The following is a 27886-nucleotide window of genomic DNA, read 5'->3' on the forward strand; positions in this document are numbered from 1 at the left end:
GTGAAGCCTAGAATCTTTTTATCCACAGAAACAAATACAAGATAGGCAGCAGTAGCAGTCCAAGCTTGCACAAAGCTTTGCTGGTGTGCCTCTACTCTGACCTGCCAAGAGCCATTCTAGGAGCAAAAGGGGAAGTTGAGACTTTATGCCTATTCAGTCCTTTGCCTCTCTTCTCAAACTACCAAACAGGTGCCAGCTGACAGTTATACAGACCTGGATACCTGCCCACTAGGAACTGGACTGGGACCAGCAACTCATTTTGCATAGACTACCAAACTGCCAGCAGATGGCAGTAAACTTTTGATCACTTATGACCAAGAGGTGATTGTATGCAACTAATTGATGGCTCATAAGGTTTATTATGAAAACTTGGTGTTTATTTTTAAACTTACCATAGATTCTCCCTATTTGACAGTTTGTGTCTGAGCCAAAGCCCATTAAAGTCAGGGGGAGTCTTTCCATTAACTTTAATGGCTTTTGGATCGGACCTCTTGGGTAGTGTTTTGAAAAATAGCTTTACCTAGGGGATATCTGGGTTTAAATACTAGTTAAGGGAATAATAACACTGAGTTGTCTGGTCTCATTCTAGTGCTTTCATATAACAGCTCCTGTACTGTTTCTTCCCATCCCTGCTTTAACCCCCCCCCCCCCAAAGTCTGTTAGAGAAACTCATATCAACATTTTTAAAGTGGCAGAAGAAAAAGCAGTTCACCCTGGAGTGCCATGATCCAAGTAATCAGGCACTCATATAAGTCCATTCTGTCTGTGAATAAACCCCCCCATCCCTATTTTCTCAGCTAATCAGAAAATTTTCTTTAACCCCAGAGATATACTAATCAGAGATTGATTTGGGACAACTCTAACCAGTGGGAATTGAAAAGGATTTTTAATAGGGTGCATAAAGAGAGATCTCTGACTGAAAGTGGGAAGCATAAGGGAAAAATGCCATAAAGTCTTACAGCATGCCAGGACCCCCAAAGCTCGCTTTCTCAGCAAGTGTTGAAAGCTGTCCAGATGTGGCCATTTACCAAATCTGTCTTGACAAAAGCAGTTGAGGCTTCAGCCTGTGTAAGAGCCAGAAGAACTTAAGCATGAGATATGAGGGGACAGTTTGTGACTAGGGAGAAGGGGTATGAAGAACTTCACTTTAAGCAAGCTAGCTAAATTCACTGTCATAAGTTGTAAACCCTCGGTGTTTTATCCAATATACATGAAGGGGCTGATCAAGAGTGGAGGAGTAAGATAATAAATTGTTAGACTGACATTTGTGGAGTTGTTACATTTGCTTCCTCTTCATGTAATTTTTAGTTGGTTAAAACATATATACAAACAAAGCTATTCTTGTTCAAATTTACTTATGTCACTCAACAAACAATAATGAAAAAAAAACACCAGAGATGGGAACTGTAGCCTAGGACTAGTGCTCTAACTTCTTAGCCACTCTGGTACCTATATAAATGTAATGGCTGGGCATACCCAATCCTCTTTCTGTTCCTGTTTTATAAACAATGAGACTACAGACTTTCAATTAAAGAACCTTAGACTGTCTGGCAGGTTTAAAAAGGCTTTGATAAATAGGGGTAAATTATTAAGCAAATATTCCACTTTATTAATAGGTATTTTATATGGCTAGTTTTATTTAGCATATTTTAAGTCATGAACAAGCTTCAGTTCTGGTTACTAACCTTACTTGAGCGCATATATGGCATAACAGCTGTACAAATTATCTATACATTATTGGATTATAATTTGACTACACTAGTCTATCATTCATCAGAAGGTTGCACATACCGAGATGACTATTTATACCATTCTGAGCGAGCATGCTTATCTTAGATCTCTAACGTGCTTTTTACAGCATAATCTTTTTTTTATCCAGTGCCATAACACCTACCACAGTGATTGTTAGTACTGGCAACAATTTGATGCTGTATGTTTAATATATTTACATTTAAAAATTGGGGAGAAAACAAACGTTACAATACATTCACTTCAGAATCTAATAGTTTCTCAGGAATATAGTGATGTGGAAATATAAACTATTGACACTTGTCAAGCTGCTTAGTAGAGCTTGAGGATAAATTGCTAAATCAATCATACGTTCGTTCTATTTAAAAAAACCCAAAACTTTTAAATACATCACCTGTAAAACCATAAATAGAAAATACAAGCTACATAAAGACATTTTCCTGAAATATGGCACGATGTAGAAGGTTTGCATGTCAGTACTCTTAGATTTAATTCATGTTGGGTATGTGCCCCAGATCTATATGTATGTGCATATGTCATCAGGCAGGAGGATGTATGTAACACCCCAAAAATCTGGAAATGTGAGATGGTCAGGCATTAACGCACACAAACAAGCACCTGCCTTGGTCTGACAGGATAATTTTTAACCATTAAAACAAGTAGCAGTTCCATCACCATCCCTGCAACTACATGCTATCTGAGGGGAGTCCTTATTCCCACATTAGGGCTGGGCTTCCCGAACGGAAAAATGTTTTAATTTAGTGTAACAAGAACTAGCCTCTTGAGGTGCTTTTAATTTCATCATTTTTCTGGAAGGAGCAGGGACCCTATGTATTTTCACTGCCTTTTAAACATTATCAATCTTTAAAGACAAAAGGCCTCATAGTTACATGGGGTAGCTTTTTTTTTTTTTTTTTTACAGCTTTCTAAGTTAAGGCATTGGACTTGAACCAATGGACAGCATTATGTGGGTCTGAAATCCATTTTTGGCAAGAAACCTGTAGGCATGAGTGTAAGAACCTAAATAGGTGGTGGTGGTTTTTGCTTTCACCTTTTGTGTGTCTGTAAAAACAGTTCTAATAAGACAGTTTCTGGAGAATTTTTTATTATTTAAAGTCTCTGAAAAGGAGGAAAATGTGTGAACTTGTAAATAACTCAGATAGTATTTTAAACTTTTTAATCAAAATAGTGATAAGGGATTCTGCTCACTTTGCCTAATAAGAAAACAAACTTAAATATCAGTAGAGTTGTGCATCCCAATATTTAATATCTTCATTTAATTTAATCAGCTCCTCTTCATGACCCATTTTATGTAATACTACAAATCCTAACTTGTGAATTATCTTAAAATGCATCTGGTCTAGCTAGAGCGAGGGAAGGTGGGAGTGGGAATTCCAGACGCATACGGCCTTTTCAATAAAACAGGAAGGGGGAGTGGTTTCAGGTTTAATGTGGCCACTTTCTGATTTTGAGTCTGTAGAATGAAAAAATATGTATTTAATGCACTTTACTGGCTATTGGCAGACCTAGGGGAGTGATGGTGGTTATGATATAGAAACAAATGTTCTCCTCCAAAATATCTGCATCAAAATTCTGTAATTTCTTATAACACTGCAAGCCCGACAGTACAGTGCAGAATTAATTTTAGTTCCTGGCTCTAGAGACAATGCTACAGCTATCTTTTGTAGATAAGAGTAAAGAGAAAAATGTTTTAATTTACAGAACCTCCGTTTTCATTATAATTTGGTGCTATTTGCACATCTTGTTTGCCAGATATTAACGTTTAGGTTGTTACCGTTCTGTTGTTACTTTACTTTGTTGATGTTGATGTGATGGGGTTCAGGCGATGATGATGAATATTCATAACTTAAGTCAAAGTAGTACGATGTAGTTATGTTCCTGAAAAATGCGACTTTAAGCGAAATGATGTTAAGCGAATCCAATTTCCCCATAAGAATTAATGTAAATGAGGGGGTTAGGTTCCAGGGAAATTTTTTTCACCAGACAAAAGACTATATATTTTTGTTATATATATATATATATATATATATATATACACACACACACACACACACACACACACACACACACACACACACACACACACACACACACACACACACACACAAAGTTTTAAACAAACAATTTAATACTGGTACACAGTGATGATGATTGTGAAGCTTGGTTGAGGTGGAGGAGTCAGAGGGTGGGATATTTCCCAGGGAATGCCTTATTGCTAAATGAACTAGCAATTGACTGAGCCCTCAAGGGTTAACTCTCACAACATTCTACAAGGCAGCAGGAAAGGAGGGAGGGCAGACAGACAGACACACCCTGTGTGTGAGAGAAAAAATGTGTATTTCCCCTTTAAGTAGCTGACCCCAGGCTTAAGTACACTGCCTTGTTAATTAAATCAGCTTGCTGAGACCTGAGACCCGCAGCTACTGCCTGGAAGCTCTCTCCGTTGGTCGTGTGTCCCCCCTGCTCTATGGAAGATGGGGTAAGCGGGATGCAGGAGCAGGGGGGAGGGGGAGACACCCTGACATTAGCCCCTCTTTTCCCCCTTCTCCCCGTACAGCAAGCAGGAGTCTCTGGGAGCAGCTCCAAGGCAGAGGGCAGGAGCAGCACATGGCAGTGGGGGGAGGGACAGCTGCTGCACAGGGAACTTAGGGGAGTGGGGAGCTGATAGGGGGGCTGCTGATCCACCCTGGTTTCAACCACCCATCAGCTAGCTGCAAGGGGCTGCTCTTCCTGCAAGCAGTGGACAAAACAGGCGGCTGCCAAACGACATTAGAAGGGAGCATTTCACAACTTTAAACAAGCATGTTCCCTAATTGATCAGCAACTTAACATCGAAACAACGTTAACCGGGACGACTTTAAGTGAGGAGTTCCTGTATTTAATTTCCCCACCAGTTCGTTTTATTACTGAGTTAGTTATGTATTGATTTGTTAATCTGTTTATAGATTTGCTGTTTGCCTTTCAGGAAACTGTATCAGGGAAAAATTAGAAAATTCTTGCCTGATATTGAAGGTATACAAAATAAGTATTTAACATATATCTTATTACATTTTTTTCAGGGCTGCAATGAATACTATCCAGCAGTTAATGATGATTTTAAATTCAGCAAGTGATAAACCATCAGATAATCTCATCTCATATTTTAATGTAAGTGACTAGGGTTTTTTTTAACTAGAGTAAGCATTTATGAGGAAGTACCTATAAAATTATATCCTTCGGATTATCAACCAAGTAAATAGCATGTGTTCTTTACTAAAGGAGAACTAGAAAGGACTTCTTAAAAATAGCGGGGATTGTGCCCTCTTTTTCTTCTTTATGGTTTATAAAGGTGTGAAAGAAATTTCTTTTCTGCTTAATTTTTACCTTAGAAATATCAAGAATGTCAACTCTGATCTTTGTAGTTTTTGATGGAGGATCAGTTCAAGATTTATGTTTCAAATATCCTGATGTTCAGTGCATTGTAAAACCAACAAGGACACAGGAATGCAACAGCACTTGTACCTACCATAAGTTATGAATATAAGATCTTTAGTACACATCTTAAGGACTCATGACAGTTTAAACATGCATTAGCACTGCTCTTTGAAAGAGCACTTGTCTGTATGTGAATTTTACAAGCACTTAACAAATTGTTGATATTTTGCTGGAAATCTTATGGTCCTTCAACTCTACTAAGATTAATTTATTTAGGGGGAAAAAACCAAATGTATTGCTAGAGGCTGTATTATGAACAGGAGACAGTTAGGTCCTGATTCAGAAAGATATTTAGGGTTTGTGTACATGGGAGGGAAGGGGAAGCCAGGAATAGCTAATGGTGAATACCTACTGTTCACTAACTCCCCGTGTGGACACACTTATTCTGCAGTAAGAGGGCCTTTGTGCAATTTAGGTTAGAAAGTAGATTAAGCTAAAGCACACAAAGGCACGCTTATTGTGGAATAAGTGTCCACATGATTTACTGCAGAATGGCTTTTGTGCTTTAAATTCATACCCTAGCTACTTCGCACTAATTTTGCCTTGAATTCCCCTTGTGGACAAGCTGTTAAGCATGTACCTATCTTAAAGCACTTAAGTAGTCCCATTGACTTTGTGTGAGTAGTTCCAATGTTTAGAATTAAGTATGTGCTAAGAGGCTGTCACAGAGCACACTCACCTCCAGACTGGCACCTCCTCCTTATTGTTCTGGGAATTGGGAAGAGGCTGATGCCCCTGTCGGTGGTCTGCACACCGTCACTCCTTCTCAGCAATCCGCCTGCAACCTCTTTCACAGCATCAGGAACCGCAGCATCCTCTTCATGGCTCGGCTCTCCGGCTGTGTTACTATCCATGTTCCCCACCACCCGTTCCGGGGGAGTTTAGCTCCTAGTACAGCCAGTTCCCCAGCGGTCACTGCAGTCAATTGTCCCACCAATGTGGGGCAGATGCCCTATCACAGATGCTTTTTGCTGAATCAGGCTGTAGATAGTGGATATTGCTGAGCATAAAAATATGACCACCTCCTAATCTCTCTTAAAGACTCAGAACTACTTCTTTGTGTAGTGACCCTATGGGTTCTCCACTGTAGGCGTGCTTGCATCCCTGCACTGCTGATCAGAGAACTTCAGTAGCAGTGTCCGTTATGCCGGCACATGCGCTCTCTCTCCTTGTGCCTTGCCATGAGGCTAGTCAGCATGTGTGGGCTAACCCCACTCAGTTCCTTCTCAACCACCCCTGGCTAGAGATGGAGCTATTAGCATTCTGTTAGCGACTATTACCTCGTGCTTTCTTTGTAGCCTAGAGCCTAGTTTTTAGTAATAGTTAGTCTAGCGTCTTTTATTTTTGACATCCTGTCCCGCCCCGAATAGTTTTTTCTTCCTGCGCTTTCCATTGGGGGCCCATCCCCCACAACGGGGTATGCCTGATACTCTGGGATTCAAGAAGTGCCTTTCCTGCAACTAGGCTATCCTTGTTGCAAACGTGCACTCACAGTACATTTGTTGCCTCAGGAAAGGATACATTCCTCAAAAGTGCGCACTCTGTCAGCAGCTTAGACCTCAGTCTCGCAAGGACAGAGAGCTAGGGCAGAAAATCATATTTATGGACGCAGCTCTCAGACAATCTCCGGACCTGCGTCAAGACTCTCCATGCAGATGTAAGTCTTCCCCACAGACCTCAACATCCAAGGGCCATTGGGTGAAGAAATCAGCCGCCGACCCCTCCATAAGTTGAAAAAGAGCACAGGAAGTCCCCACAGAGAGCTGTGAGCTAGCCACAAACAATCCCCGGCATGCTCAATATCCTGAGTAGCATCGGCACTGAGACAGACCAAGCCCGGTACCCACAGCCCAAGGAAGACTACAGCGGCAGGTACTGTTGACGCACCCACAGACCCATTGGGCACAGACACCAAGTCAACGGCACGTAAGAAGAAGAGGAGGAGCAAACATTCCATGGCACACTGGTACATGATGTCCCATCAATACAGATGCCTCATCTGGTACCTGAATGGCCAGTGCGGACAAGAGTCTCCTCTCCTGGGCACTGGGACCTCTGCACTGAGTCCCTGCCTAGCACAGGAGTCTTCCCTTCTGCCTTGCCACGTCCCCCCACTCTCCAGTGCAGACTCAGATGGTGAACTGGAGGAGGAAATATCTCAGTATTCCACCCAAACCCCCAACAGTGCCCGATACCAGCAGGGCCCCAGACATAACCTTAGATGGCCCCACCGCTGCCATTCTTGTATGGCCATCTATGGGCACCACCGCAGGCTCCATGCCACCCCAGCGGCCATACTGGGGCCCCTGGGCTGCCTACCATCTCCAGGACTCTCGGGCTTCTAGTCCCACCCATGAGCCCCCAAGACACACTTCCTCAACCACAGCATCCAGGGCTTTGTAGCTCCCAGAAGAAGTCTTGGAGGAGTGTGAGGGTGATGTCGAGGAGGAGGTGACCCCAAAAACCATATCCTCCTCCTCCTCCCCAGACAAGGCTGTCATGCCTCCCTAACCATCCCTGGTGGATGATTTTTGCCTGTTCCAGGACTTCACAAGGAGAGTGGCTGGCTGACTTTCTCCAGATACCTCTGGAGGAAGTCAAGAACATGCACCATAAGTTCCTGGACATGCTGCAGTCATCTTCCGCCTCAAAAGTGGCCCTCCCTATCAATGAAGCCCTTCTCGATCTCGCAAGAACCATATGGCAGACCCCAGCATCGGTCGCACTGACTTGCAAGTGAGCAGACAAAAAGTACTATGTCCTGGGGAGTGAAACAGAGTTCCTCTTCTTCAGCCCTCCACCTAACTCCATTATGGTGGATGCTGTCAATTCTCGTGGCCATCAACACCACATGAAGTCCGTGCTCTATGATAGGGACTGGAAGCGTCTGGACCTATTTGGAAGGAAGGCATACTCCTCGGCCATGGATCAGTTTTGAATTGCCAGTTACCAAGTGCTTATGGTGAAATACGAGTATGGGAATTACTTGAAACTGAACAATTTTATTGAGCAGCTGCCCAAGTCGCATCACAAACAATTTAAGGCCATCATCCAAGAAGGGAAACTAGTAGCAAAGACATCGCTACAATCTGCCCTTGATGCAGCCAGTACTGCAGCCAGATCCATTTCCATGGTGGTGGTGATGAAATGTGCCTCTTGGGTTTCCCAAAGGAGGTGCAGGTAACCGTGGAAGATCTTCCCTTTGAGGGCACTAAGCTCTTTGTGGAGAAAACTAATGCCTCACTTCACCCTCTGATGGATTCTCAAGCACTCTCCCTTTGCTGGGCATCTACACGTTGGGACAAAAGAGAAAATTTAGTCCACAGTCCCAGCATAAGCCATGCACTTCCCAATACACAGCTCAACGATACTAAGAGCCACAGAGGAAAAAAACTAAATTCTCTAGATGTAAACATCCGGCCAGCAATCTTTCTTGTCCTAGCCTTCCACATCCAAACATCAATTTTGTCACGTTGGTTGAGGTGCCAATAGACCACACCCTACAACTGCTACATCCAACCATTGCTAATCCACCTATTTTGCCACCATCTGGCAGCGTTGTGCAGTACCTGGGGCGCATAACATTGGATCAATGGGTCCTAGAGATTGTTCGCCTCAGTACTCTATCCATTTTACCCCTTACGCCCTCCACAACACCCTTCCATGTCCCTCTTCAGGGATCCTTCTCATGAGAGTTTCCAGTTAAGAGCCGTAGAACCAGTACCTCAGCATCTATGAGGCAAAGGGTTCTACTCTCGGTATTTCCTAATACCCAAGAAATAGGGGGGCTGGAGACCCATATTAGACCTCAGAGCTCTCAAAAAGTTTGTCAAAGCTCAGAAATTCAAGATGGTCACTTTAGCAATGATCATTCTGGCGTTGGAACAGGGAGACTGGTTTTCGGCCCGCGACCTCCAGGGCGTGTATTTTCACATCTCAATCTTACCAACTCACAGATGATTTCTCAGATTCATCCTGGGACAAGATCACGACCAGTACAGGTTACTCCCCTGTCAGGAATGCCTGTGCCCATTTCTTCCCACTGATCAAAGGGTCACACATGAAAGTTCTAACAGACAACGTTGTCTGTATGTTCTACATAAACCGACACGGGGGAGCCCGGTCTCCCTTCCTCTGTGGGGAAGCGATGAGACTATGGAACTGGTATATCTTCCACACCGTCAGTGGCCTACCTCGCAGGTACACAGAACTTGATGGCAGAGAGTCTGTCGCAAATTCCCTCATGACTACGAGTGAGAGCTAGACCCAGCAGTACTTCATGATTTATTCAGGTGGTGGGGGACACTGACCACAGACTTGTTTGTCACTTACCTGAACAAGAAATGTCCATGTTACTGCTCCAGAGTGGGGATATGACATCACTCCTTAGGTGATGCTCTCCTCCTCCCCTGGGACAGGTACCTCCTTTACGCCTTCCTTCCTTTTCCACTAATATCAAAGGTCCTTACTGAAGATAAAAAGAGATGGAGTACATGTCATTCTGATTGCCCCAACGTGGCCAAGACAGACGTAGCATCCCTATCTGTCACAGCTCACAACGTGCCCACCAATCTCTCTCCTCCACATCTCCTCTCACAGAACAGAGGACATAGCACACATCCCAACCTGGCAATTCTTCACCTCAAGGCATGGCTCCTTCTTGGTTCCAATCGCTAGAGAGCTCCTGTTCAACGGTGATGCAAGAAGTATTATTACACAACAGAAAATTCTCGATATGACGTACTTACCTGCAAAAATGGTCCAGATTTTGGATTTGGTGTATGCCCAACAAATCTCCATGACTCTTCTGTTACCCACACAAAATTTTTTGTTACACACACTCTAAGGCACCCAACTTTACCCTAAATTTGTTGCCAGTACACTCTTGGACATCCCACCTCTACCTAGTTCCTAGGGTTCCAGGCTTCCACCTCTACCTAGTTCCTAGGGCTCAAGGCGTAACCCGGTTGATTTAGGCACCCCTAATCTTTCCCAGTTCCTAGGGCTCCAGGCGAAAGGCACCTAACTTTACCCCTCCGTGGGCTCCAGGCTCTACTCCTCTGTGGAATCAGTGCAAACACCCTTTCCCTGTGGACTCAGGGCTTGATCCTTTGCAGGTTTACAGGCTTTCACCAGTGAAAGAGCCTGACCAGTAATATCTTACTTAACCTCTATTTATTAACAATCACCAAAACAGAATGCACACACTAAGCATACAATGCTCACCACTCCCAATCAGTCAGATGAACTTTTCCTAATGGCCAGTCAGGATCAGGTCATCTGGGGATTCCACCTTTTGCACGGTTATGATTGGCAAGGTGTTGACGTCTGGCAGCTCTGATCTTGGGGCTGTGTCCTGGAGTTGGTTCCAAAGAACTTCCTTTTGGAACGCAGTTTATAGTGAAACTTGAGCCTTGCTTAGCTGTACCTTAACCAATAATTTTACTGAAATATTAATAAACAATTTTTTAACCAATCCTAATACATTGTAAAACAATTCTTTAACCAATCATACCCCACCCCCTTCCTTGATTTACACCTAGCAAAATTAGTTATGTAACAGACAGAAACAATCCAAGAACCAGACAGAGACCATCTAGATGAACAATAGAGAAGTGGGGACCATAAAGACAAAACAATAATAAGTAGGGATTTCACAATCACAACTGTTAAGTGATTTCTTGCCAGACAGAATGCCATCAAACAAAGTTTTCTTTAATTATCTTAAGATCTGTTTCTTTATGTGGTGATGATGGGTATTATTAGGATAGGATCGCCTTCTTAACAGCCTGGTATTACATTGTTTTAATGTAATTTAGATGGAATGTGAGGATGCAGGGCCGGTGCAAGGGTATTTTGCGCCCTAGGAGAAACTTCCACTTTGCGCCCCCCCCCGTAACATCGGTTCATTGAGGGGCAAATCCCAACGAGCCTTTATAGACCCCAGGGGCCAGCCGTGCCCAGGGGCTGCTCCCCAGACTAGGTTCCCTCCCACCCCCTGAACTCCCCTGGAGGGTGCACAGCCCCCCCCCCCACGAGCCCTCCTCTTTAAGGAGCCCTGTGAGGATGTGACTTTCTGCTTCTGGGCTCATGGCTGCTGTCTCCTAATATGGCTGCAGAAAAAGGCCTCAGACCTTACAATATGGCTGCAGAAAAAGGCCTCAGCCTTATACTTCCACACATTCTCGACTATGCCCTGGCACTGAAAAGATCGTGGCTGTCCATAAACCCTTTTAGAGTCCACCAAGTGGCAATAACAGCCTTCCATCATCCAGTGGAGGGGTACTCAGTGCTGTCACACCTGACCAGCAAAAGTTTCCTCTAGGGTATTGTAAACCTCTTCCCACAAGCTCGGCCTCCTACTCCCACATGGGACTTAAACCTGGTACTGAAAGGACTGACTAGGCCTCCCTTTGAACCCAGACAAACTGTTCGCTTACTTACCTCTTGATGAAACTGGCCTTCTTGATAATGATTACTTCGGCCAGTAGACTAGGGGAAATAGTGGCTCTGATTGTACATTCCCCATATTCAGTATTCTTTGGGACAAAGTTATCCTCAGACAACATCCAAAATTCGTTCCCAAGGTAACCTCCCCGTTTCACATGAACCAATTGATTCACCTTCCAAACTTCTATCCCAAGCCTCACCGAGACAACAGAGAGGCTATATTACATACCCTAGATCTCTGAAGAGCCCTAGTCTTCTACATGGACAGGACGAAGGCCTTCAGGAAGTCCCCCAGACTTTTCCCCTCCATTGCAGAATGATCCAAGGGTTTGGCAATATCAGCCAAAAGACTTTCCATGTGGGTCTCGAAATGGTATCAGACAAAATTCGCAGTATGACCCCTCCAGATACTATCTGTACACATTCCACAAGGTCAATATCCTCATCCATCGCCTTCTTCAAGAATGTCCCTATCTCAGAGATCTGTAGAGCAGCGACATGGGTGTCAGTCCACACTTTCGCAGAACATTATGCGATTGCTGGGGATGCCATCTTCGGCTCCACAATGCTGTCATCTGTAACTGACCCGACTCTGAAGTCCCAGCCCTCCAGAGGGAGGATGTGGAATGTATACTGCTTGGGAGTCGCCTACAGTGGAGCACGCATAGGGACACTACTCAAAGAAGTAGTAGTTACCTTCTGCAGTAACAATGGTTCTTCGAAATCTGTGTCCCTATAGGTGCTCCACAACCCACCCTCCTCCCCTCTACTTCAGAGTTTCTCTCAATGACTCTGTGGTAGAGAAGGAACTGAGGGGGGTTAGCCCACACCCACTGGCTAGCCTTGTGGCAGGGCATGAGGAGAGAGAGCACATGTGCAGGCCTAACAGACACTGCTACCAAAGTTCTCCAATCAGCAGCACAGGGACACAAGCACACCTACACTGGAGCACATATAGGGATACACATCTTGAAGAACCACCGTTACTGGGCAAGGTGAGTAACTTCTTCCGTAACCATACTGATGACCTAATTAATATAATGGTGTGCTACAAAGCTGAAGTGGAAAAATATTCTTGGTTAACTTGTAAAAACATGTTTTGATATACCTAGTTAAACAAAATATCATTTTGCTAATATGTTTCAGAACTGTACAGTGAACCCTAATGAAAGTATCCTGGCAAGAGTAGAAAATCTTGGGAACATCTTCAAAGAGAAATTTGCTGAAGCAGTTGGACAGGGATGTGCTGAAATTGGCTCACAGGCAACTAATATTTTGATTTCATATTATTCATTTGAATGCTATCAACATTAGCTAATGTGAGACAAAATGTACTTACCAGTGTTTTACTGTGGAGATTGGGAGTGATAAAGTAATATTTTCTCAACCTGGGAAACTGGGCATGTAACTCTGGCAAGGCTCTAAGATGCTATTTGACAAACAATTCAGCATACATAGGAAGGTCTAGAAAGAAAAAATGCATACACTTAAAAATATTTTAAAATAACGTTATTTTAATGAAGCATAGGAAAATTACCACGAAGTATTTTAACATAGTTGAAACTGTACTTATATAGTTACCCATTAATCTGCCCTCATGAATAGGATTACTGAACCTTTAAATGGACCTGGTGGCCTATTTCCCATCCAGTCATCAGGCCACTTGTATTTCCCTACAGTGACTTGCATAGCAAATTCACCCAACTTAGCTCGATATCTTCCAGCTGTCAGCTCTGCTGTCTCATCTTGGCAACTGAAAATTGACCTCTGCACTTTGACTTAAACATCTTCTTACAACTTCAGTCAGTCACGATCCCCAGTAATCCTTGGAGACCACCCTAGCACCACTGGCCAACTTCGCTGGGACAAATCAGATTTTCTTTAAGTGGTCCCAGCATGCACGTTCTTTCCAAAGGATGGAAGTGTATTTTGGCTTTGTTGTGTCAGATTTCAGTGACAATTTTATATTATGACTTGCAATAACTTTGTGTAATGTTCTTGACTTTCTTCATTTTTAGAGATATAAACTTGGTGTAAGGCTATACTACAGACTAATGGAATCCATGTTAAAGTCGGTAAGTTTAATGAGGATGCATTACTCTTAATACTTTGCTCCTTTTTGAGCAGTATTTCTTAACCTTGTGTTTGTTCATCTATTTCAGGAGGAAGAGCGCCTGTCAGTTCACAATTTTAGGTATATGTTCCTAACTCATAATAGAAAACCATTATTGGTGTGCTAAGACTAGTATTAAGGCCTGCATTTTTTTTCTTTTTCAGCAAACTTCTGAACAATAATATCTTCCACACATCTCTTCTGGCCTGTGCTGTTGAGGTTGTCATGGCTACATATGGCAGTAAGTTGAAGCTATAGAAGTGCAAGATACCATTGCTGTTGTTTATTAGTAGTAATAGCTACATAAAATTAATTAAATTAGTAATTACATATGCACATTAAATTTAAGTATCTGAAACTGACAAGCAGCAGTAAATTAGTAAATACAGAGGGAAAAATTGACAAGAGCTCATATCACTTTAATATTGAATAACTAGTTCTGGTCTTTTTTACTTCAGGGAATGCTTCACAAAGTGATGGCACCAGTACTGAAACGGATTTGTCTTTTCCATGGATTCTCAATGTACTTGATTTAAAAGCCTTTGACTTCTACAAGGTGATTGAAAGCTTTATTAAAGCAGAACCAAGCTTGACAAGAGAGATGATAAAACATCTAGAACGCTGTGAACATCGAATTATGGAATCCCTTGCATGGCAATCAGTAAGTAATATTTTAAAATAAGTAAAAATGTGTTTGTCCACTTAGTGTGCCTATATGGAGAAAAGAAATTATACCCAACTCCATTAGATTATATATAAAATTGTATTATTAAGAGTTATTAGTAATAAAATAAATCACAAAACCAAAATTAGCTTGATTTTACATGTCTTAAATGATAAACAGAGGGCCAAATTCTCACTGGTATAAATCAGTTTAGCTTGACTGACTTCAATGAACATATGCTGGCTTACAAACATCTGAGGATCTGGCTCAGAATATTTTAAATGCACTACTCCAAAACTATACATAATATTTTGGTGCCAGTAAAAACAGACAAAAAAATAAAAGCATAACATTTATTAATTCATGTTTCTTTCTTTCTTGATACTTGTTGCTCCTATTCAGAGCCAGAGTGTTAGTACAGTACTTGGATATTATTGTTGCTGAATACTGAGTTGCCTTGTCCCCCCCGCACTTGGATCAGTTTAGATTTCTTGGTAGCTCTGTGCTGACCTGATCTTGAACAAACTGGTCAATGGTAGTAAACTTGTGATATTTGGTACATATTTGGTTTCAGGCTTGTAATGAAGAGTCAGCTTAATATGTCAAGGGATGAGGACCACTATGGAAGAGTCTGTTCACTGAAATGTTAATGTCTGGAGAACAACTTTGTGTAGCTTGTTTTAAATGAACCATAAACTTGCAGCTCTTTCCTTTACAATGTTGCAGAATTTGCCCCTTACAAAGAATGTGATCCTTGGATGTATAACTGAAGGAGTATAGAGTAGAAATAGGGAGGTGTTGTTACTTCCACTGTATAAGAAATCAATGAGAACTGTACTGAAATATTTCAGTACATTGTCATAACATTTTAAAAGGATGTTGAGAAACTGGGAAGGATTCAGAAAAAAGCGAGGCGAATGCTTTGAAGTCTTGAAAACCTGCTTTACAGTGAGAGACTAAAGAAGCTTAATTTATTTAAGAGAAAGTTTTAAAAGACGATGATGATCAGAGTCAGTAAGCACTTAGAGGGCTCTTCAGTCTATTAGACAAAAGCATGACAATGGCTAGAAGCTGAAGTCAGATAAATTCAAATTAGAAATAAGGAACAAATTTCTAAATGATGGTGATTCGCCATTGGAATAGACTACCAAGGGAAATGTTGGATTCTCCATCTCCTAGTGTCGTCAGATCAAGACTGGATACTTTTCTAGAAGATATGCTTTAACAGACGAGGTACCTTTTAGTTTGTGCTAGCAGGGTCTACGTGGGGCAGTTAGAGCGCAACACATTAGAGCGATCTACAATCAAATCCCTGTAGTCTGGGCTGAGGTGCCGTGTGACGAGCCATGAGTGAAATGTAATGGCCTGTGATGTACAGGTGGTCAGACTAGATGATCCAGTGGTCAATCCCTTCTGGCCTTAAACTCCTTTGTGAGTTTTTGAACATCCAAAGTCTGAAAGATGAAGCTAGAAAAATTCAGACTAGGAGCATGATGCAAGTTTTTAGCAAATTAACAGTTGGAACAACTTAACTAGAGGGATGTTGTGGATTCTGTCATTTGAAGTCTTTAAATCAAGGTTGCATGTTTTTCTAGAAGATATGCTCTAGCTCAACCAGAAGTTACTGGTTTGATACAGGAATCACTTGATGAAATTCCGTGAGCAGTATTATGCAGGAGGTGGTATATTAGTTTAGATGGAATAAAGGGGCTCAAAGAATCAAAGGTGTGAACATAACCTAGTCACTGTCCAACATTAAACTAGTTTTTAACAAGGTTTCGATATACAAAGAGCTCAGCCTGCTTAGTATCATGGTGCAAACACCATTAAAAATCCTTTTAACCTTTTATGAAAGATTTAAAAAAAGAAAGAACAGGTAAAGCATGTGAAATGTAAAGTATTAAATAAGGCTTTCATTTTAACTACGTCCCTTGTTCTTTTTCCCTGTAGCTGGAGAGAGTTTGTGAACGAAAAATTCTCTTGTTTTGACAGTCTTTTAGATGGTATCAAAGATGGTAATAACTGTCCTTTTGAGGAAAAGATAAAAAGATAGTTGAGGTGGACTGGAACTGCTGTTGTTAAAATCCAAGCTTTAGTTCCAAGAAGACAAACAGACACAAAAGGGGAGAGAGAAGAATAGCAAAGACAGAAAATGCAGCTTCTGTCTCTGATGTTCACTCACTTGCAACCTTGCTGCTGAAAAACACGGGCGCGCACATGGTGTTATCAGCCACTCTGAGATCTGGCAAACTTGTACCAGTATTTGACAGTTTAGGGCATTGCTTTTAGCTGCCTCTTTCTGGTCACAGGTTTACAGCAGTGTTGCAAAATATGCAGTCTTGGCTGGCTAAGCCAGACTCTTATTAGACAGAAGGAAAAAAGGGAAGGATAGGAAAGAGAATAATTAAGGTGGGGAAGGAAGCGAACATACAAAGGGGAGGTGGAGGAGACAGTCTCACATCCAGGTGATATTTGGCATTTAGCCAAAGCTGATGGAGGTGGCGATGGCGATGTCATCTGGCTCCTTCGCTCTGGCCCGGTCAGGTCAGTACATTTTTCAGGATTACAATGAAGAAGGTTCAGGGTCCCGGGAGACAGTGGGGCTGGCAGCCATGATGGTAAAGCTTGTTCCTTCCCCTTCTTTTAGTTAACCGGCGTAGTGGTGGCCTCCATCCATTCATCCATATTTTCCTATCAAAGTGTGTGTCTCTCTCTCTCTCTCTCTCTCTCTCTCTCTCTCTCTCTCTCTCTCTCTCTCTCTCTCTCTCTTCTTTTTTTTTTTTTAAGGACCCGAAAGGGAGTGATGGGCAGGTTAGCCCATCCTCTTATTATTTTGTGCACTGATAGGCCTAATTTCCAACACCAGTTTTGGTTCGTTGTTTTTTGGTTTTAAACTGTCTTGTTTACCAGGCATAATCTTAACACAGTCCTTGAATTACATTAATGAGCCTTTTTGTTTGTACCAATTTAGTCTGTCTTTCTTTGCACCTTTTCCCATTGGCATTTGTTGTTATAGGTTATTGTGACATTTTATGAACTTTTATTCGCTTTTTACAGTTGAGCTCACAATTAGGGTAAACTGTAGACCCAATTATCACAGCAGACATTAAAGTGAGTAATCACAATAGTTCTTTCTGACCTGAAAATCTATGAACTTTGTATATTTAAAAAAAAAAGACATGTCAGTTGAGATGAGGAACAAAGAAATGGCTGACCGTTGAAGATGCTATTTCGGGCTGAGGTTACCGAACATTGAGGAAAGTTATAATTTCATTAGTTAGGCGCTAAAGATAGGAAATTCAGAAGTGCTGATCATTGGCTTAACTGTTTGCATTGGAGATAATGATTACTATTAACCTCAATTGGAGCAAAGATAGGCAAGTACTGAGTACTTTTGAAAAGGCTTCCCCCGCTCCCACACAAAGACCACATTTCCTTTTGTAATGAAAACTAGATCCAGTAGTTAACATTTTATACAGTACCAACCTGTGTTGTCAATTTTATAGCAAATCCAAATTGTAGTCTTCCATTTTGTGTAATTTTTCCTTTAATTTAACTCTCTCAAATTTGTCTCTTGCCCCAAACTGACTAGAGTAGTCCAGGTGCAATTGCAGTATCTGGAAAAGAGAACACTAGTCCACAAAGCTGTACATACAAATCTGAATTTAGTTGCAATCTACTAAAATTTAGTATGCAGCAAGTGTATATTCTAACTATATATAATACCTTGACAGTTCTATTCTTCGTAGGGATGTAAATATAGTTTAAAAAGTTAACCGTTTAAACGATTAAAATTATATTGTTTAAACGGTTAACTGATTAAAGGGAGAGGGGCTGGGCGAGGTGGGGGCTGGGTTCGGTGTGGGGCCGGGGCCTGGCGGGGCCAGGAGCTGTGGCCTAGTGGGGCTGATGCAGGCGGGGCTGGGGCTGGCCGGTGGGGGTTAACTGTTAAGGTTGGTTAACCTGTAAGCCTAATGTTTACTAGTTAACCCAGTAGTGGGCAGGGTAGTCCGCTGGCGGGCCACCAGACAGTTTGTTTACATTTGCACAGCTGCCCGCAGCTTGCAGGGGCTGTGGTTCACCGTTCCCGGCCTAGGAGCCGGACCTGCTGGCCACTTCAGGACGCAGACTGTTTGAAGATAATTTTGGAAACAGTTAATATGGCTTCTTAATTCCTTAGTGATCCCTTTGTCTTAATGATATGCCCTACGATACTCTTTTTCTAAGGTTTGTTCATGCTGCACTTCATTGACATATTTTTGATGTATGTATAGATTGATTTCAATTTGATAAATGTGTTCAGATTGAATGGCATGAAGATTTAATTTTTATTTTTATTTAGATTTGAACTAAGAAATACACCTATCCAAGACTCTCTAGGAGCCCTAACATATGATAACATTAAATCTCAACAGCATTAAAATCAGTTCCATAGGAACCTGGCTGGCCAGCTGGACCCTGTTCCCTTCTTCACCTAGGAAGCACACTCGTAGCATTCTTCAGAGACCCTTTCAAACACATCTTTTGCATTGTGCCTGGAAAATCACCAATTTTGGGCTATTTCAGACCCAGGGTAGGGGAGTAAGTTGCAGAGTCTCAGAGCCCTGGCAAAGAGCATCCTGCCTGCTGCCCCCTTTCTGGTAATGAGGGGGATCTAGCTTGAGTGCCTCTGCTTACCAAGCTGTGGCAGTATGGCACTAAGATAGGCATTCTCCCTGCACCCATATTAAACCCATATTTGATCTGGCATAAAAATTACATGGATTTCTTTCCTTCTCACTTCCTAATAACTGAAAATGCATTTCCTTCTGGGAACAAGGGTTACCGGTTGATTTAGAGTAAGGGTTACTTTGAGTGATTCTACAAAAAGAAACCGATGGCACTGGGATTCTCTGCAGGTATGCACAAGCACACACACTAGCATTTCTTGTCTCTCAACCTGCACTTTGTGCCTGCTTAGTCAGTGCTTACGATCAGACAGGTTATTGAAATCTGCATGATTTATTTGCTACAGAGTAGGGTTCCTGGAAACGCTAGTGCTCTGCTTGTTTGAGTACAGTAGGAGACGGGCATGGCATACACATGTGATCTAAAACACTTTCAGCAGATTTTTAATCCATCAGACATGACGGAACTTTTTTGGGGAGAAAAAGTGGATAGCTTGTGACTAATTCTGCATAGTGTTTAATTACGAACTTCCTTTAAATATGTTGTGTTTTTATTTTGACACTTGCTATCCTGATTGATTTAGGAAAGTAAAAAAAAAAGTTGTATTTTGACTAGTGTCATGAGTAAGGCTACCATTTAATCCTGGGTATTTTTAGTAAAAGTCATGGACAGGTCTCATGGGCAATAAACAAAAATTCATGGCCCTTGACCTGTCCATGACTTATACTATAAATACCCCCTGACTAAATCTTAGCTGGGGGCTCGCTGCCTTAAGGGGGGTTCCGTGAGAGTGTGTGTGTGTGTGTGTGTGTGTGTGTGTGTGTGTCCCCTTGGGACTGCTGCCAGGGGCCAATGAGCTGTGGCTACTCCCATCACCCCCAGGACTGCTGCTTAGCCGATCTGGGGAGCCAGCCACACCGGCCACTGCTTGGGCAGTCGCCGATCCTGGGAGCCAACCACACCGGTCACTGCTTGGGCAGTCCCTGGGCCCAGCTGTGTGGGGCTGCCTGAGCAGCGGCTGGCCCCGGGGTTGCCTCCGCAGCTGGCTGCGGAGCCTCTCCAGCAGCGCCAAGTGTGGCTGTCGGGACCAGCTGCTTGGGTGGCCCTGAGGTCAGCCACACTGGCAGCTGCAGATGTCACGGAGGTTAGAATGGAAACACTTGTATATAATCTTAACTGTAGTGATTGCATCCACTTCTTCTGTCTATCAGATAATTCATTGAAAGGAATGTTTTTAAATTAAACAATTAAAAATAGTATAACTATGTGTCAAACTTAGTTAAAATCATCATGTTTCCAGAAATCAGTCTTTGGTACTTAGTTGTTAAGTATATTGCTATTTTTTCAAAATCCAGGCTATGGAAACAGGCTGTCAAGTTCAAATGAAACCCCATTGTTTCCCCAGGAAGTTTGATATGCATTAAGCCAGAGGTGTCAAGCTTTGTCTAGAATTGTTCACATGCCAAAAACAAAATTGAGGAAAGCCTTCCAAACTGAAAAATTGCCAGCTCATGAAAATGAATCATTAAGGTCCTGATTCAACAAGGTACTTAAGCAAGTTCCTAACTTCAAGCATGTGAGTAGTCCCACTGGCTTCAGTGGGGCCAGACAGAGGGTTAAAGTTAGGTACTTCATGAACTGGCATCTAAGGTGCAGATTGTGAATCTCTTCTTCACAATGGAATTACTCATGTAACTGTTCACCATTGTGAATAAGGGGGTACATGATGTGGGACTAAACACTTTGATATTGGTCACACTGGGCCTGATCCAACTCCCAGAGAAATCAGCGTAGTGCCCCAGGACAAGTAGGGACTAGTCTGCCTTAGCTCCACAGCATTGCTGACCGGACTTTTAACGGCCCAGTAGGCAGTGCTGACCGGAGCCACCAGGGTCCCTTTTCGACCAGGTGTTCCAGTCAAAAACCGGACACCTGGTCACCATATTCTCGGGGCACAGCAATCCTCCCATACAATATTGATTGAAGAATCACACTTTAGTTACTTTGAGTCCAACTGTGCAGGCCTCCAAGAGAGGAAAAAACTAATGTCAAACACCTCTAAAAATGACCTAATACAGCTTTTTTTCTACATCCTAATTTTCAAGTCTGATATGTTGGGCTTTTCAAGGGCTAGGAAGTGAGTGGTGGGTTCCATTGGGAACTTGGGAGTCTCCTCTTTCTAGTACTATAAAGCTCCTATTTCTGATTCTGTAGGGCAACAGAATTTAAAGCTATGGCATTTTTAGATACCGAAAACTTGTCAGAAGCTCAGATCTAAATCTTGCTTGTTCTGGGCTTTGAGCAAGTGTAATTTGCGGGGCAAAGGAAACATTTCTGTGGCATATGGATTTAAAATAAGAAAAAGTGGGTTCAAAGTTGTTCAGGTCCTTAAATATTTCAGTAGTACTGGGGAAACTGATTTGTGAGCAAGAGGGTACGTAATGAGGTCAAAGGTGAGTGATAAATATCACGCTCCTGTGCAATTCATTACCTGGGTATCGCCTCCACACAAGAGTCCTGTGTATGTATACAGGTTTCAGAGTGGTAGCCATGTTAGGCCTGGTCTACACTAACCCCCCAATTTGAACTAAGGTACGCAACTTCAGCTACGTGAATAACGTAGCTGAAGTCGATGTACCTTAGTTCGAACTTACCGCGGTCCAGACGCGGCAGGCAGGCTCCCCCGTCGACTCCGCGTACTCCTCGCGCCGAGCAGGATTACCGGAGTTGACGGCGAGCACTTCTGGGTTTGATTTTATCGCGTCCAGACAAGACGCGATAAATCGAACCCAGAAGTTCGATTGCCTGCCGCCGAACCAGCGCGTAAGTATAGACAAGCCCTTAGTCTGTATCAGCCAAAACAATGAGGAGTCCTTGTGGCTATAATATATATACAGGAACTCCTCACTTAGTCGTCCCGGTTAACGTTGTTTCGATGTTAAGTTGCTGATCAATTAGGGAACATGCTCATTTAAAGTTGTGAAATGCTCCCTTCTAATGTCGTTTGGCAGCCGCCTGTTTTGTCCACTGCTTGCAGAAAGAGCAGCCCCTTGCAGCTAGCTGGTGGGTGGTTGGAACCAGAGTGGACCAGCAGCCCCCCTATCAGCTCCTCACTCCCCTAAGTTCCCTGTGTAGCAGCTGTCCCTCCCCCCACTGCCATGTGCTGCTCCTGCCCTCTGCCTTGGAGCTGCTTCCAGAGACTCCTGCTTGCTGTACGGGGGAAGGGGGGGCTAATGTCAGGGTGTCTCCCCCTCCCCCCTGCTCCTGCACCCCACTTACCCCATCTTCCATAGAGCAGGGGGGACACATGACCAACGGAGGGAGCTTCTAGGCAGTAGCTGCGGGTCTCAGGTCTCAGCAAGCTGATTTAATTAACAAGGCAGTGTACTTAAGCCTGGGGTCAGCTACTTAAAGGGGAAATGCGCATTTTTTTCTCTCACACACAGGGTGTGTCTCTCTGTCTGCCCTCCCTCCTTTCCTGCTGCCTTGTAGAGTGTTGTGAGAGTTAACCCTTGAGGGCTTAGTCAATTGCTAGTTCATTTAGCAGTAAGGCATTCCCTGGGAAATATCCCACCCTCTGACTCCTCCACCTCAACCAAGCTTCACAATCATCATCACTGTGTACCAGTATTAAATTGTTTGTTTAAAACGTATACTCTATCTATCTATCTATCTATCTATCTATCTATCTATCTATCTATCTATCTATCTATCTATCTATCTATCTATCTATCTATCTATCTAAATGTAAATGCGGGGGTTAGGTTCCGGGGAAATTTTTTTCGCCAGACAAGAGACTTGTATATAAATATATATTTAAGTCTCTTGTCTGGTGAAAAAAATTTCCCCGGAACCTAACCCCCTCATTTACATTAATTCTTATGGGGAAATTGGATTCGCTTAACATCGTTTCGCTTAAAGTCACATTTTTCAGGAACATAACTACAACGTTAAGTGAGGAGTTCCTGTACTGCTTACTGTATTTTTCACTCCATGCATCTGATGAAGTGGGTTTAGCCCAAGAAAGCTTATGCCCAAATAAATTTGTTAGTCTCAAGGTGCCAAAAGGACTCCTTGTTGTTTTTGCTGTGTATGTATGAGATAGATAAATTATGCACATCACTAGAAGGTCTCTTCAGAAAGGGTGGATAACTTGAAAGATATAGTTCAGACTTGTAAATATTTTTAAATTTTTTAAATACTTTGCAAAAGCAGTACAAAGCCATTTGACTTGTGGTTTGTCATAAAGAGCACACTATGTTAAATGCTAGGTTACTCTTAATTTTAACAAACCACTTGATTTGCCTTTTGATTCCAAATCAGCCACACAGGAAACAGATCAATTTCCTTACTCTCATGTTAGATTTCAGAGTAGCAGCCGTGTTAGTCTGTATCCGCAAAAAGAACAGGAGTATTTGTGGCACCTTAGAGGCTAACAAATAAATTTGTTAGTCTCTAAGGTGCCACAGGTACTCCTGTTCTCATGTTAGAGACACTCTTAAACAAAATGTGTGAAGTGTTAGATTGTACTGATTATTCAAAACTTGATGTGGTGGAAAATTTGAGCCGTCCATCATTATTAAATCATTATGCACGTGTAGCCACCATAAATGTTAATGGAAGTTTCACAGGGGGGTTACATGATGGGGGAATAGATTCCATGAACTAGAGAGAGGGTCACTGGGGAGTACCGATGTTGGTTTACATAGGTAAACTTAAAGAAAAGAATGCTTATTTCATTCATAACCCTTTAAGCTGTGCATTAGCTAACCTCAGAACCACATGGTTTTATTACTGTTACTCTCGTCCTTTCCCTTCACTGAAGTCGGTGGAGTTTCACTAGTATAAAACTGGTGTAAGGATAATTGAGCACAAGTGTGACCGTGCTTTTCTGGAAATCGGTGTAATGGCTACCAAGAAAGCAATCTTCTCTTAAACACTTCGTAGTGGTTAGTTGTTTTTTTTTTAAATCCAAAGAAAATGGAATCTCAGGAGACTGAAATATTTCTTTGTGTGTGCTGAAAGCAGAAATTTCTTTATTAGAGGTACAATGTACTCTACTTTCACTCAAGTTTCTTTCATAGTAGCAAACTATTACAGATTAGGTAACAGTAGAAGGTTTTAAAAATAATAGAAAAAGTTTTACAAATACTTACATCATCTTTTATATTCCATAATTTGGAGTGAAACTCTGCTTAGTTTCTACTTTACTGAATAGTCAAACCTAGTCAGTAGCTGGCTTTCTTTAGCTATTTATAGTAAATTGTCCTACTTTATCCTGGCTTTTCTTTTTGGTTCTGGCTTTTTACTCATTCCATTGCCTACTTTTGAAAATTGATTCATAAGGTTCAGTTTCAGACAGGAGTCTGGTAAAAATTTAATTTTTGGTGACAAACTGGGTACAGAATAACTAAAAAACAAACTTCAGACAATGAAGCTAACTTCAAGAGATTTAATTTTTATTTTTATTTAAATTTGAACTAAGAAATACACCTATCCAAGACTCTAAGCGCCCTTACATATAATTAAATTTAATCTCAACAGCATTAAAATCAGTTCCATAGGAACCTGGCTGGCCAGCTGGGCCCTGTTCCCTTCTTCACCTAGGAAGCACACTCGTAGCATTCTTCAGAGACCCTTTCAAACACATCTTTTGCATTGTGCCTGGAAAATCACCAATTTTGGGCTATTTCAGACCCAGGGTAGGGGAGTAAGTTCCAGAGTCTCAGAGCCCTGGCAAAGAGCATCCTGCCTGCTGCCCCCTTTCTGGTAATGAGGGGGATCTAGCTTGAGTGCCTCTGCTTACCAAGCTGTGGCAGTATGGCACTAAGAGAGGCATTCTCACTGCACTGTTAAACACTTCAAAGTTTGATAAAACCCATATTTGATCTGGCATAAAAATTACATGGATTTCTTTCCTTCTCACTTCCTAATAACTGAAAATGCATTTCCTTCTGGGAACAAGGGTTACCGGGTGATTTAGAGTAAGGGTTACTTTGAGTGATTCTACAAAAAGAAACCGATGGCACTGGGATTCTCTGCAGGTATGCACAAGCACACACACTAGCATTTCCTGTCTCTCAACCTGCACTTTGTGCCTGCTTAGTCAGTGCTTACGATCAGACAGGTTATTGAAATCTGCATGATTTATTTGCTACAGAGTAGGGTTCCTGGAAACGCTAGTGCTCTGCTTGTTTGAGTACAGTAGGAGACGGGCATGGCATACACATGTGATCTAAAACATTTTCAGTAGATTTTTAATCCATCAGACATGACGGAATTTTTTGGGGAGAGAAAGTGGATAGTTTGTGGATAGTGGATAGCTTGTGACTAATTCTGTGTTTAATTACTGACTTCCTTTAAATATGTTGCTTTTTTAGTTTGACACTCTTATCCTGATTTATTTAGGAAAGTAAAAAAAAAAAGTTGTATTTTGACTAGTGTCATGAGTAAGGCTACGATTTAATCATGGGTATTTTTAGTACAAGTCATGGACAGGTCTCATGGTCAATAAACAAAAATTCATGGCCCTTGACCTGTCCATGACTTGTACTATAAATACCCCCTGACTAAATCTTAGCTGGCGGCTCACTGCCTTAGGAGGGGCTCAGGCGAGGCACCCCTGGGACTGCTGCCGGGGGCCAATGAGCTGCGGCTGCTCTCGCCACCCCTGGGACTGCTGCTTAGCCGATCCCGGGAGCCAGCTGCACCGGCTGCTGCTTGGGCATTCCCCAGCCCACCTGTGTGGGGCTGCCTGAGCAGCGGCTGGTGCGACTGGCCCTGGGGCTGTCTGAGCAGCGGCCGGTGTGGCTGTCGGGACCAGCTGCTTGGGTGGCCCTGGGGTCAGCCACACTGGCTGCTGCAGATGTCACGGAGGTTGCAGAAAGTCACGGAATCCATAACTTCTGAGACAGACACGGAGCCCTAGTCAAGAGTCATGTAAAATTTCCACAGGGTAGAGTTGGTTTACTAGAATATTGTTCTTATGGGGATGAGTACCCTTACCAGGTCTCTAACTTCTTCCATGCAGCTATGCCTAGAACCCCTCCATGACCCCTTATGCCATGTCTTCTCTTTCCCCTCCTTCAAATCTCTCACTTCTTTCCATAACTTCTGATAAACATATAGTGATTGCAGTCTGTGTGTATACCAGATATTCCATTAAAGCCATTTAATTGAAGTGCAGTGTTCTTTTTACACAGCATATTACAGATTAATGTAATAGTGAGTATTTGCTGGCACATTTAAGACAGCTAAATATACATTTAAACTAGTTTAATGCATCCTTTAAAAGAAGGCTGTACTGTGGGTAAAATGTAATTGCATAGTAAATTGCTGCTGAATACATTATTAAAATTCCCCCGAGAGAAAAGAGTTTCTTCACTGAGCATATACTCAACCAGTATGTCAATGAAACCAATTTAAGCATGCGTATATCAATATTTTTGGATTATAGCAAGGTTGAAGTAAAAAAAACTACATGAAATAGTATGTAATTTTAAAGACCGTGGTAATGCATAAGGGAGCAGAGTTAAAGTTGTTTTTGCAACCTTAACATTATTGCTTTCAGACTTTCCTGTGTGCTAACTATACAACTGAAACGTTCTCAATATTATTTTTCTTAAATTAGGGTGGGGTGGGAGTAATTCCATGATGTTGCACTATTGGGCTAAATGCCACCAGAATATACTGTTCCACACACCTTAGATGCTTCTCTCTCCTGGAGACCTCAGGAGCTGTACAACTTTAACCTTACAAAAGAATCACTGAGTAAGGGCTGCTGTCATTGCATGCACTTAGTCCGTTTTTAATTACACAGTTAGGCTAGCCACACACTTTTGGGGCAACGGAAGGCTGTGCTGCATAAGTTGCTTCAAATATTAAAATATTATACCAGTTATACTGCACATGCTCAATTTTCAAAGGTTTAGAACTAAGCATATCAATACCAATTTTTACTGGACACTGAAAAGCGCTCCCAAATTACGGGTATTTCCATGCCAAATTTCAGCTTTCTATCCCCAGCAATTGTGGTCCTACAGAAGAGTCTGCAAGATATTTTTATTTTGGAAGGGATTTTTCACCTGGCTAGTACTCCAAAACAGCTGCATTTTTCTTTGTTCGACCCCCAAATGCTCTCTTCCCCCCGGCCTCCTTCCCCCCAAAAGAGGCACAGACTGAGCCTAGAAAACTTCAGCCCCATAGCTGAAAGTTTTGGAAGATTATTAGCAACTGAAAACATAGTTAAAATGGAAATAATTGTATATTATAATAAATGTAGTGATTGCATTCACTTCTGCTATCAGATAATTCAATCATTAATTCATTGAATTAAAAAAAGTATAACTATGTGTCAAACTTAGTTAAAATCATCATGTTTCCAGAAATCAGTCTTTGGTACTTAGTTGTTAAATATATTTCTAATTTTCAAAATCCAGGCTATGGAAACCGGCTGTCAAGTTCAAATGAAACCCCATTGTTTCCCCAGGAAGTTTGACATGCATTAAGCCAGAGGTGGAATTGGTCATGCTAGTGCTAACACAACATTCATAGATTCATATATTGCAGTAATAATGAATCATCTCAGCCCAACCCTGTTAAAAGGTGCAGCCATCATGATATAATTTTGATTCAAGTACAAACACAACCAGAAATGAGTACTGAATAGCCATCAGCAACTGTGCAGTGCAGCACTTCATAATGTATGATGATTGTTTGTTCAGTTTTTTTACCTAATTGTACTGCTT

General features: G+C 42.1%; 1 protein-coding gene across 3 annotated transcripts in view; it reads left to right on the forward strand.

Annotated features, from left to right (window-relative positions):
• Positions 1-27886, forward strand: part of RB1 (RB transcriptional corepressor 1) — a 165401-nt gene that overhangs the window by 59889 nt on the left and 77626 nt on the right. For all 3 annotated transcript variants that reach the window (XM_065416876.1, XM_065416893.1, XM_065416885.1), the window contains 6 exons: positions 4830-4917; positions 12841-12957; positions 13713-13769; positions 13857-13888; positions 13972-14048; positions 14266-14468. In XM_065416876.1, coding sequence (XP_065272948.1) covers positions 4830-4917; positions 12841-12957; positions 13713-13769; positions 13857-13888; positions 13972-14048; positions 14266-14468 — 574 coding nt within the window. The remainder of the gene's footprint in view (positions 1-4829; positions 4918-12840; positions 12958-13712; positions 13770-13856; positions 13889-13971; positions 14049-14265; positions 14469-27886) is intronic.

This window comes from Emys orbicularis, chromosome 1, assembly GCF_028017835.1.
Source record: "Emys orbicularis isolate rEmyOrb1 chromosome 1, rEmyOrb1.hap1, whole genome shotgun sequence".
Lineage (NCBI taxonomy): Eukaryota > Metazoa > Chordata > Testudines > Emydidae > Emys > Emys orbicularis.